This window comes from Centropristis striata, chromosome 9 (assembly GCF_030273125.1).
Source record: "Centropristis striata isolate RG_2023a ecotype Rhode Island chromosome 9, C.striata_1.0, whole genome shotgun sequence".
Classification (NCBI taxonomy): Eukaryota; Metazoa; Chordata; class Actinopteri; order Perciformes; family Serranidae; genus Centropristis; species Centropristis striata.
In genome coordinates, this window is record NC_081525.1 from 11,569,865 (window position 1) to 11,582,895 (window position 13,031).

Below are 13,031 nucleotides of genomic sequence, written 5' to 3' on the forward strand. Positions count from 1 at the left end.
TAATGTGTATCAACAGACTAATATAATTGACCCATTTTAAGCATTTTAACAACATACAATGACTTCTTTTCTTCCATTTTTGGACATATCAAAATCTGGTGTTTTTCTGACATTTTTGAACTGATTATACTATAACATGCATCAACAGACTGTGAAGTTATGGACCAGAATGCTTGATGACCTCTGGATCAAATGACACATTTATATTTACATAACATGTCTTAATGTAAGCAATGACTTAAACACCACCAACACAGAAAATATACAAAAAAAAACTATTTATTACTTTCCATAATGCAAAACCTGTACAAAAATCTGTTGGTAGGGAGTAACATGAATGCAAATGAAGAGACATCTGATGTGCTATTTAACAGTAACAGAGATGTTGTAGAATGTGATTGGAGGGAATATGTTTCTGATTAAATACAGAGAAACACCTCGACATCTGTGGTCTAATCAACAAAGTGAACAACTTGGTCCTGCTGGAAGCAGATGATGGTACTCTCCCAGTGAGAGTGCTGCTGTAGTTCTTTTATCTGTTCTCAGAGGCCTGCTGCATGATGACTGAACACAGACTCAACATCTGCAGGTACTCATCTGCACCATCCGACAGGCACTTCACCACCACCTGAACCAGGGAGGAAACACAAGCAAAAATGAATTAATGACTGAAGAATAGTAGTAGTAAGAAAAGAGAAAACTGAAACGAATGATACAAAATATTTTTAAAACCAATTCCCAAATTTCACAGCTGTATGCGAATATGTTAAACTGAAACGTTACATGAGACTGAAAAAGTTAAAATATGTGCATTTTATTTTATTTGTGCAAGTTTTCACGTTTTTCCAGCGAAATAGTGAATTAAACAAAATAACAGAAGGAAGTTACCACTTTTATTTTGGTAGTGTGTGACTAACATGGCATCGGTTTAAAGCAAATCCTGTGGTCTAGTGTTGAAAAAGTAAACAAAAAAAGATTGTATCACTTGTATTACAATACTTAAAAATGGCATAACGCAAAACGCACTTTCCTTTATTATAGCGCCATCTAGTGGTATAAATTCAGGATGACAATAGATTATACAATTTATCGCCATGTGTGACTTATATTTAAAGTTTCATGAGTTTTGGGGGATGTTCAGGCAGTGAAAAATGCAATCATTTGGGAAGAAAAATTTAAAAAAAGAACTAGGACTGCAAGCAGTACTGAACGGGCCCTCGCAGTACATGCGTGTCGGGCATGCTGCCGTCGGGGTGTGTGCGTTACAGGGGCCAGTCTATACCACCCCTATGAATTTGATTGCCTTAAGTGTTATAGTGTGGCCACGGTGCCAAATATGAAATTAGACCACCACAGTGCCACCTCGGGGCCGATCAATAAAACCTTAAAGGGTTATCCTCAGGAGGGCATCGACAATAATTGTACCAAGTTTTGTATAATAATGCACAAACTATCCCTTTAATCCTCATACAGTGTCTGAAGGAGGACTCTTAACTGATATGTATAAGTTAGAAGAGGCAGGTAGCAATGGTGGAAAGTAACTATGTACATTTACTCAAGTACTGGACTTAAAAGTACAATTGTGAGGTACTTTTATGTACATTTTTATGTAACTTTATACTTCTACTCCACTACATTTTGAGACATATATTGTACTTTTTACTCCTCTACATTTAGCTGACAGCTTTAGTTACTTTTCAGGTCAAGATTGAAAATGAAAAACATGATACATTTAAAATGATTTCCCTTTTTTATAAATTAAACCACTTAAAAGTTTATTAGGTAGTTAAAATGAGCGGGGTGGAGTCATTTCACAGTGTGGTATTAGTACTTTTACTGAAGTAAAGGATGTGAATACTTCTTCCACCACTAACTTTTTTTTTTTTACGCGGCGTGCTGCGCATGCGTGGCCTCGCTGTTTACTGCGCATGGGGTCATTTTTGGACATCCCATAATATGTTTTTTCTCGCTATTTTTGAACTATATGTGGATATATAAAGAAAAAGTCAAATAGGAGAATTGCTACATAAGATAACTTACCGCCATCTTCTCTGTGATCGCTGACTTCTGCTTGTCATTGAGGTCCGACTCTATGATACACTCATGGAGCTGATTCAGGATCTGTGTGGCTGCGTAGCCTTCATCCACCATGTCCTGCAGAGCAGACATTAAACATGAGAGGATGTGACAGAGGGAGAAGGGTTTGTGTCAGCCCCAGTCTGCAGTCTGTTTCCTGCCTGGAGCTTCTAGTTCTCCAAACTGGGAACACTCAGACCATCATCTACTGACGGTTATACAGTTATACACTGCGGGTGAGTACCAAGGTTATTATTATTAACAAAATAACGAAAACTAGAATTGACAAAACATTTTCGTTCACTGAAATAAAAATAAAAACGAGAGTTTAAAAAAAAAACGTAACTAACTGTAATTGTACTAACTAAACTAACTAAAATTATAGTGAAAATGTCCTTCGTTTTCGTCTTTGTTAACTTTTTTCATAAATAATCCAGTGTTTCTATTTCTCCGCTGCTGAGTGTGTGTATTCCTGCTTTGTGGACTTCCGGGAGAATACATGTAAGGGAAACACTGCATATTCCTTTTTGGTTGATATGAAATATATTTATTTATTTAGTTCCAACTAAATATCTGCTGGTTAGTGAACATGCAGGAACACATGGTAAATATGTTTATTGAGACTGGGGTGTCTACACTTGAACCAAAATTCAAAACACTCGGAACTGTAAGAGTTAATAACCTTATTGGGACTAAGATGGATAAACCAAAGGAAATAAAGGCTAAATGTATTATGACCTCTTTGAATCTTATGAACTAAAACTAACACTAAAACTAATAAAAACTAAGCATTTTCAAAAACTATAAACTAAACTAAAACTAGCAAACTCACTCTAAAAAAGCTAAAACTAACTTTTAATTTGAAAAAAAAAATTCACACGATATTAAAACTAAAACTAATGAAAAATCCAAAACTATTATAACCTTGGTAAGTACCTCACACAACCTCCGAACTATCCCTTTAACTACATAAAGACTTTGGACTGAACAAATATCTATAAAATAAATGCATGTCACATTGAACAAAGTGGTAAAAATGTACGAAGAATCACAGGAACCAAGCACGGATGTGTCTGAGTACCTACCCTCACAGCAACCTCTAGTTTCTCAAACGTTCCCTTCAGGCAGATCTGTAGCAGGTTTTCAATCATCTTGGGGGGAACGACCTGCAGCGTAAGAGAGGACAGCAGAGTGACAGAACTGATGTTAGGGCAGAACTTCTCTGGTATATATTTACAGGTGCATCTAAATAAACTAGAATATCATAGAAAAATCTATTATATCAGTAATTCAATTCCAAAAGTGGAAATAACAATTATATAGATCCATTACATTATCAGATAATTACCATTACCCGATCATTCCCAGTTATCTGATTATTTTATGCATGTCGATGTAGTCACAAACTGTGTCATGGATGAGACATGGGTTTCTGCACAAGTTGAGCCAATGGTGTCATGTATTTTTGTCAATTTAAATGGAAAAAAATTCGATGCTGCTGTTTTCAGGTTTATTGTCAAATCCTCTGAAGTTTGTCAAACCATGTGGTGGAATTGAAAATGTTTTGGGGACAGTATTAATTACAGTAGGACACGATACAGGAGCGTCTCAATAAATTAGAATATCATCGAAAAGTTTATTTATGTCAGTAATTCAATTCAAAAAGTGGAAATAACACATTATATATATCCATTGCACACAGAATGAAACATTTCATGTCTTAATTCATTTAATTTCTTCTAATTATAATGATTATGGCTTACATTTAATGAAGACCTAAAATTTAGAGTCTCAAAAAATTTGAATATTACAAAAGACCAATTTTAAAAAGTATGTTTAATGTGGAAATGTTGGCCTCTGAAAAGTTTGTCCATCTATGTGACTCAATACTTGGTTGGGGCTGTTTGACTTGAACTACTGGAAATGTATTTTGTATAAAAATACAGAACTGGTTGTAACCCTGTTATATTTGCAACCCTTGTTCAAATTTGCGACATTTAAAATTCTTCATTAAGCATTAAGCAAAAAAAAAAAAACTGATTCAAAATCACATTTTATGTTCCTTTTTCTTTGTTTCTTTTGGGTTCAAAATGTTGATCCAGTCAGAATGGAATAATTATATTCAGGTCATATAGGTGAGGTTGTGCTGAAAAAAAATTATACCAACATGGCATTTAAACATTTTTTTTTTAAAGTTGTGTATACAGACTTTTCATCATATTCTAATGTATTGAAATGCACCTGTAGATGTACAGTTAGTTCTAACAAGCTAACATATGTTGCTTAACACAGCAGTGCAACAACTGTTAAAGGTATGCAGGTTATTTTAAGTCAAATTAATAAATCATCAGTTCCTTAGCACAACGAAGTCTTTGGCTATTTTGTCCATTTTTGAATCATTTTCATCCTGTCTGTATACACCACTTTAAAACAATGTTGGTATATTTTTTTTCAGCACAGCCTCACCTATATGACCTGATAATAATTATTTCATCCTGACTTACTGGATCAACATTTTGAACCCAAAAGAAACAAAGAAAAACGAACATAAACTGTGATTTTGAATCATTTTTTTTCTTTTTTAAACTTCCAAATCACAATCATTTTAAATGTTGCAAATGTGAACAAAGGTTGAAAATACAACATATAAGAGGGTCACATCAAGTTCTGTATTTTTATACAAAATACATTTGACGTTGTCTCCAGTTTTACTTGGTATATCATCATCAAACTGAAACTGGCCTCATGGAGTTTACAGCCAGAACTTTAGAGGTAAATTTACAGTAGTAGCTTTGTTTTTACGTCTGGATGTGATGAAGAAGTCATGATTTGGTCCTTTCTGTGACTCCAGAGGGTTAATGAAAGAAGAACTACGTCTCACCCCGGCTATTTCAATGACGGCTCGCTCTGTGATCTCCTTGTCGACGTTGAGGCGTGCAACACTCTGCAGGAAGGTGATGGCTTTCCGCAGGTCTCCCTCAGACACCTTCACCAGCGCTGCTATACTCTAGATGAAGACAAACAGACACCTTGAGTTCACCATCTGCACAAAGAACGCAGTTGCAGTTCTCTGTTAGACCTAGAAACAAAATGTTAAAGTTATGGCTGAAATTCATCTTGTGTTGACACTTCATTAGTTTAATTGGAACAAAAGACCAAATCAGCTGAACTAGGTCGGCTGCAGCCCTCACTGCAGCAGCGCTGGAGGGCTTCAAGGGCTCTACAGACCGAGTATTTCTTTTCATAGATGGATTTGATGATTTGGGGCCCAGAACATTTGCTTTACTTTTGACTACTTTTCTAACTGGCAATGTTGGTATTGCCATTGTTAAAAATAAAGCTTTTTAGCAGATGTATAGCGTGATCTATTAACTAATAATAACTAGGGTTGCAAAATTCCAGGAATTTTCAAAGTTGGATATGTCCCATGGCAATTAACAGACATTTATGGGAATTAGCAAGTTTGGGGATTTAATTAGTTTGGTCTTGATTGTTTGTCTGTTTGTATTTTTATTTTATACCATTTTTTTTTATCTTTATTCTGTCATTTTTATTATTCTATTCTATTATTCTGGTTTTACTCTGTACTTGTGCTGCTGCAACACCTGAATTTCCACCATGGGGAATCAATCAAGGAATATCTTATCTTAATGGGAATTTACGGGAATAAACAGGGAATTTACAAAATTGAAGGTTGGGAACTTAAATATAGTTTGGAAAATATATTTTAGCATAATCTTGACTTAAACAAACAGATTTCAATTAATTAACATGTTCAATTACAATTCAATTACATGTTGAATGGGACTTTTTGGGGATTTTTGGAGGGGGGGGTCATTTTACTTAATTTTTGAATGGATGGGGTCAGGGGTGGATGAGAAATATTTAACTCAACATTGAGGTTTGTGTTGTTCAATAAAATAATTGATTGTTAAAAATAAAAAATGATAAAAGCTCTATATCTGTTGACAGGTCATGCTTCTTTATTTTGGACATTTTAAAAATTCTCCAGCTCAACTTCCCACGGAAAGTTTCTGGAAATGTTCCACCCCTTTGCAAACCTATTTATTAAAAAACACAGAAGGAGTTCTGCATTCAAGCGTTCAAAGTAACAGTCGTATTCTTTCTGTTTTTACCTCTTTGGTGTACTTGAGGTTCTCCTTCTCACAGATATCCAGGATGCGCTGTTCTTGGATCTGATTGGCTAGAGGCTTGAAGCGAAACTTGGAACATCTGGAGGTCAGAGGCTCAATAATCCTAGTGAACACACAGAGACACAGCACGGTCACAATCAGTCACACAGAGTGTGTGTGTGTGTGTGTGTGTGTGTGTGTGTGTGTGCATGTGTGCGTGTGTGTGTGTGTGTGTGATAAGCCAGCGGACCTGCTGATGTAGTTACAGATGAGGCAGAATCGGGTGGTGCGGGACTCCTTCTCCATGGTCCTCCTCAGAGCGGCCTGAGCTGGTGCCGTCATGGAGTCCGCCTCATCCAGGATGATGATTTTAAACGGCGGACATGACTTCCCACTGCCAACACATCAAAACACAGTGAGGGAAAGTTTCAGCAGCTGTTTGCAATTTAAACTGAGACATCAGCTGAAAAGCTTCAGCGAGGGCTGGGCCAGGGGTCTGCAACCTTTACTAACAAAAGAGCCATTGGCCAAAAAAAAAGAGAAAAAATGTGCGGATGGAGCCGCAAACCTTATTTTGAGGCTCACAATGAAGATAAAACAACCTACTCAGCCTACCAAATTACTAATAAACCATTATGAGCATTTATTAATATGATTTCGTAAGAAATATCTCGGGAAATTTGGAATAGTAAACTCGCCTAGCTAGAAAAAACTCAAAAGTAGACTTGAAGTTGACAGTTCGAAATCTCTGATGCACATTTTAGTTTACGTTTTTAATGCCATATATTAGCTACACATTTTTATAATATAATACAAATTCCAATGGGCTGACGCCAAAGAAAAATAAAAATTTAAAGAAAACAGTAATTAATTTCATATAATTATTTTGTCACAGCCACAGGGAGCCACTGCAGATGGCCTGAGAAGCCACATGTGGCTCCCGAGCCTCAGGTTGCCGACCCCTGGGTTGGGCGATAGGGCAAAAAAAACAATCAAAATATATTTTTTCATATCGTCTGATCTCAATTATATCATGATTTTTAAAATGTTTTTTAAACTGACAGTTTTCAAGCATCTGTACGGAAAACTAAAGAAACTAGAGATTAGTTCCGCTAGTCGGGGCTGAAATGCTAATGCTACGTATGCTGGCATGTACATATGTGCAGACTCTGCTCGCATTCTCATGCTTTCTGCATAATCACTTGGGTGGAACTTCTTCAAATGAATAAACAGATCTGTTGTTGTTAGAAATCCCACGTTAATGTTAATGTTTTGTGTCCTTGTTTATTTAATTAAGTTCCATTCAGTAATAACCCGTTTCTCTGCAAGTTTTCATATGGATCTATGGTGCATCTTGGATGCACCATAGCCGTTCCACAGCTATTGAATGAACCATACCTGTGTGTGAATTGCCGTGCTGTGAATGTTAGTTTTCTCTCGATACTAGGCCTGTCACGATAATCGACTTATCGATCGATATATAAAAATGGACACGCTAGTTTTTTTCTGGAAGCTGCAGTATGAATTGCAGACAAAAAAACCTATGTTTCCCAAGGAGCCATTCCAGCTGTTTATATGTTATTTTAATAATGAAATAATATAATACATAATGATTATTTCATTGCAATGTTTTGTTAACAGAGCCTGAAGGTCTATTTTATTTGTTTTGGTTGTAGTTTATTTATTTATGTTTTATTTATCTAGGATATTTTAATATTTCTTTAAAATTGATTTTGATGCATTTTTAGTTTTCGTGTAGTGTCAGATTTAAAATGTAAAACCCCCTTTATGGACACTTGATGGCAGACATGTCCACTTCTAAATAAAGCTATAAAAATATTACTGATATATATTTTTCAAAACTTTTTTAGGATTAAATCTTTCAATCAACTTCAGTCCTGATAAACACTCAACACATTCAAATCAAATATTCAATTATTTTCAGGATTTTAACCCTTTAAATGCCAGTTTGATTCCATGATGTCACTGTTTTACAAAGAAAAAAAAGCATGCATTCAATGGTGACTTACTCTGGGCGAGTCCCGGCCACGGTGAGCTGAGCAAAGTTCTTCACCTTCTCTCTTACGACCTGGATGCCTCGTTCGTCAGAGGCGTTGAGCTCCAGGACCCTCTGTTTGTACAGCTGTGGACTGTAGGAGAGACAGAGGAGGAGGACAGAAAATGATCACAGGAACAAAAACGGTAACTGACACAACAGCTGAAATATCTGGTTCAACCACAACACCGTTACAAGTTCACCCACCCATAAAGTTCTCTGGCAGCAGCGAGGATGGTGGAGGTCTTTCCTGTTCCTGGAGGGCCATAGAAGAGCAAGTTGGGGAGCTGGAGAAAAAATAGAATAAAATAAAAAATAAATACAAATTGATTTTGAGACTGCCTTCCTGGCTTTGTAGCACACAGAAAGACCATTTAGATAATTTAGCTGATGTTTGAGTTCTGATTTCCACAGGAAACAAACAAGCATTGTGTTGAATCCATTTCTACATAGAAGATCTAAATATAAAGGGCTTCTTACGTTTACATGGTTTAGCCAAATAAATTGGATTTATTTCAAGTCGTGCTCAGTGAGGTGGTGAGGAACCATTTCTGGGGGGTACAAAAATCCAGGACAAGTCCGACTGAGCAACAATAGATGAATGTTTTCCTGCTTGGATCCCGGTCATTAAAAATTGTGGCTAGTTTTATATAGAATGTTGATTCTAATAAAGTACTTTTGATTTAAAAAAAAAAAGTTGTAATTTCCTATGTGTACACTTCAAAACAATGCAAACATGATAACAGAGTTACGTGTCTATCCGTGTTTATCAGGCCTCATATGAATCTGTGTGTGTGTGTGTGTGTGCGTGCACAGTGCACAAGTGGGGAGTTCATAAAGTTTTGACTGATAGACTTATAGATTATTGGTTTGGGTCTATTCATGGGATTGTTGTTTACAATTAGAAAACCAACTTAATTATATCTGCCTTATCCTCTTTTACTGTTTTCATATGAGAAAAGGTGTAAAATCAATCCATCAGACAACAGTATCCACCATCACAGCCTGACACTTACATCTGCTCCTTCCAGAGACTTCTTCAACACGGCCACCACCTCCTCTTGGAAGGCCACCTCATCAACACACTTTGGCCTGCTGAGATTTTGCAAAAACACAGCTTGTTAATGTTTATTTAATGGGCTTACGATTTAATTAGACACATTTTAGAGAGCCTTGCAAAGGTCAGAATCAGAAGCTCTTATTGTCATGAAGCCGTCCAAAACGTATAAAAACACACAAACAATATGACAGACGTGAACAGGACAGGAAGACAGAGGTGAAGAGAAAGAAATACAGTACAAGGGAGGAAAAGAGGAAAAAAACAATGAAAAAAACCTCAGCAACATAAGCATAATACACTTCACAAACGGGGGGCAGCCATATGATATATGATATATCATCGGCACTCACTCTAAACACTCAGTCGCAACTTCATCTGGGAAAATCTCAAATGCAACACAGTACAACATGTATTTGTCTTTGCAAAGCTTTAAATTTTTCACTTTTTGGGAACATTGTAAAAAATGTGTACATGAAATGATATGTTCAGTGTTTCCCCTGGATTCATTCAATACTGATCAGCATCATTAATTTATCTCCTTGTGTGCACAGCTGCAGGAATGCTGAGCAGATTGTTTCTTTGAGCGAGAAAAATGTAAATGAAAACAAATCCTCTACAAATATTCGCCTCCTTTCATCTACGCTGTGTTCAGACTCTGAGGTAGAACTGCAGAAAAGAATAAGGACTGGACAGATAAACAGAATTGGCCTTGGTATCCATGAAAACTTATCCTATTTCCATCCTTACTGATATGGTAGCTAATAAATCTCTGGCCAGGCAGGGTGAACAGGCTACTGAAGAGGTGGGAATTTAATTTCCTTTAGGCTCCGATCAGATCTTTTGTTAGAGTAGTTTTTGTGATTCTAGAAGATTCAGGCAACAAAAACAGAAACAGAGACACTGTACAGGACATCTTTGTAGTGCACACTTACTATTTTTCTACCCAGGGAATAGCCTTGGCTTTCTTCTCTGCACTGGGCCCAGCTGCTGTCTTGTCTTTCTGAGGTCTGGTACTCTGAACAGACGCTCCTTTCAAAAAGGCCTGCATGACTCCTGATCTTGGTAAAGAGAGAACAAACGCCAAGGGATAAACAAACATACACAGGGTTCGTACACTTTAGCAGTGGTCAAATTCAAGCATTTTTCTAAGACTTTCAAGGTCAATTTTCAAGCTTTTCCAGTACCTTACACCTGTTGCAAATTGCATGTTTTAGATGAGTACTTACATACTAAAAGGGGGAGATTTCACTGAACCATACCAACAGTGATGGTGTTACACTTTTAGGAGGAACGGTCTTCATTTCAGATAGGCTACTCGTTATTTTTTACATTGAACATGTGATTATCTATAGTCTATAGATGGATATAGTCAGATTGCAAGAGAAATACAGTAAGAATTTCAAGCATTCACAAGCTTTATCCAAAATCCAAGCACTTTTTAAACCTTGAAAATACAACATTTAAATTCAAGCATTTTCAAGGATTTCAAGCACCCGTACGAACCCTGTATACAGATGCAGAAACAGAAATACACAATGGGAACACATATGCTAAAAACAAAGTTTCAGCGCAAAACTTCCTTTGGATAAAAGATACATCATGTCTGTAATATCTTGTGTCTTTTCTAAAGGGTCAAAGAGCAGCCCCATGAAGCCTGTGAGCAAGAGCTGCAGACTGCTGATGATCAGCTCATCCATTAATGTGATGAACTAACACAAATAGCTCAGAGAATACAGTCAAAATGACAAATACAGGTTGAAATGTTGTGCAGGTTGTGTAGGTTGCACTTAACCCACTGGTAGTGATGTGCCAATGAAGCCTCATGAAGCATTTTCCTTATTTTCTGAGCCCACTAGATGGCGCTCTATGTTCAACAAAGAACTGAAAGCACAATTACAGTTTTTTTTACAACCGCTATGACCCGTTTGTCAGAACCTTCAAAACTTTTTCAAAACTGTTAACGCACATCACGCCTGAAACACACAATTCCAAAACAGTTAATTTCAAGCTCAAAATCACACAGTGTAACTAAACACAGACACACACTTCCAAAATACAATAATACACCAACACAGTTCACCAAATCTACCAAAGCACTGACACACGTTGTCTTCCAACAGAAACATTTAGTCAGTCACAGCACAGTGTCATAAAAAACACTGACAACTGATGGAATAACACAAACTGACTCTACGTTTTTTCCTTTTTTCTTTTACAATCAACAGATTATTGTATTGATCATACATGTAAATTAATGTTTGTGATGATGTTCTCCATTTTTCATTTGTTGGGCATGCAATTTGTTCCTTTTTTTTTGTACAACACTCCATTCAGAAAGTAAACGAGCCAATGTCAGAGCAGCTTTGCAGAATGTTTATGAAAGAAGAAGACAGTAAATGACAGGATTTGCAGTAAACACTTTACTGTATTCCAAATGAAAATGACCTACAGTAGAGTAAAGAGGAAAACACATCAGCTGTCATTCTTACTGTATTGTCAAATATTCAAAAAGAAAAAGGAGCAGAAGCTGTGATTCATGTAATCTTCAATCCATTAGTTTTGAACATGAGGTTTTCTGTTTTGACAAACCGTGTGAAAACAATTGAAAATTCACCAGTTAACATCTACTGTTTTGGTCTTGATTGAGCTTGTGTGTAAAAGGAGTTAAAACTAATTTTAAACGTGTAAAATGTGTGTATTTTCTGTCAAAAGAAGAAGAATTGTAATTGCCTTTGTAATTAATTGTATCGCCCACACAGGCTGATGTTGTGGTAACTGTGTGAAGAGTTTTGAAAAAGCGTTAAAAGTATTGAACAACGGGTCATAGCGGTTGTTAAAAACTGTAATTACTAATGCTTGAGTCTTTTTATTTAATCTAGTGGACTCAGAAAATAGAGAAAATGCTTCATCACTACCCACAGGAATAATATAATCGATTCCCCCCACTCCTCTACAAGCTACTGTAATATGTAGTTAAACTACTAGTTCAGTAACATGTAGTTCACTACAGCCAACATGCCACTTAACGAGCTTCTTGTTCAGATAGTATCGTTAGTGTTTGATACCGAACAGGTGAGTTAAAAGCGTTAAAATAAGAGTAGTTTCTCCGAAGTGTGTCGCCATGTCAGTTATCAGAAGAATTTAAATGTTTAAAATCAATTATTATTAATTATAGTTAACGACAACTATATGAGCCGCTGTTTAAACTAACTCTGACCTCAATATCCACCTTTTCTACTTACCAAAGCGTTAAATATTGCCTGTGATAGATTCCTGTTGTTGACATGTATTATCAGCAGCACCTACACTGCCTCCCGCTTTTTTCCACAGGGTGGCCAAGGCATGCCTTTCTTCTTCTTCTACGTGTTTATTGGAGGATCGCAAACCAGCTTTAACGGGCACACCGCCACCTACTGTGTCGGAGGATTTAGATGCTATTACACTGCATGCACCTCGCGGGAGCGCGCACAGCCTGAAGTAAAGAGCAAAGACTAATCGTCACACTGTTAAAATGATCGCCTGTCATTTTTTGTCAAAATTGTTTTGTTTATTGCCTAAATCATCTCCTCGTGGTAAAATCGCCTACATCCTCAGTTGATCAGATCATGTGAGTATACCCCCTTAAGATAATGGCCTATGTCAAGTGTGTGACTTGAGCGGATTTATTATCATCATTATTATTATTTATTATGCCTAAGTCTAAATA

General features: G+C 36.6%; 1 protein-coding gene across 2 annotated transcripts; it reads right to left on the reverse strand.

Moving 5' to 3' along the window:
- Nucleotides 1–263: 263 nt before the first annotated feature.
- On the reverse strand, nucleotides 264–12,718 carry rfc4 (replication factor C (activator 1) 4). 2 transcript variants are annotated; one of them, XM_059340750.1, is made up of 11 exons: nucleotides 12,568–12,718; nucleotides 10,258–10,383; nucleotides 9,282–9,360; nucleotides 8,473–8,552; nucleotides 8,240–8,359; nucleotides 6,460–6,603; nucleotides 6,213–6,333; nucleotides 4,958–5,083; nucleotides 3,162–3,242; nucleotides 2,041–2,154; nucleotides 264–628 (listed from the first exon to the last, which is right to left on the reverse strand). In XM_059340750.1, exons 2-11 carry the CDS (start codon nucleotides 10,371–10,373, stop codon nucleotides 533–535), a joined length of 1,077 nt encoding a protein of 358 aa, XP_059196733.1. In that variant the 5' UTR covers nucleotides 10,374–10,383; nucleotides 12,568–12,718; the 3' UTR covers nucleotides 264–532. The 2 variants fall into 2 exon arrangements, with proteins under 2 accessions (XP_059196733.1, XP_059196734.1); XM_059340751.1 differs by having other exon boundaries at nucleotides 10,258–10,378; nucleotides 12,568–12,640.
- Nucleotides 12,719–13,031: the final 313 nt, after the last annotated feature.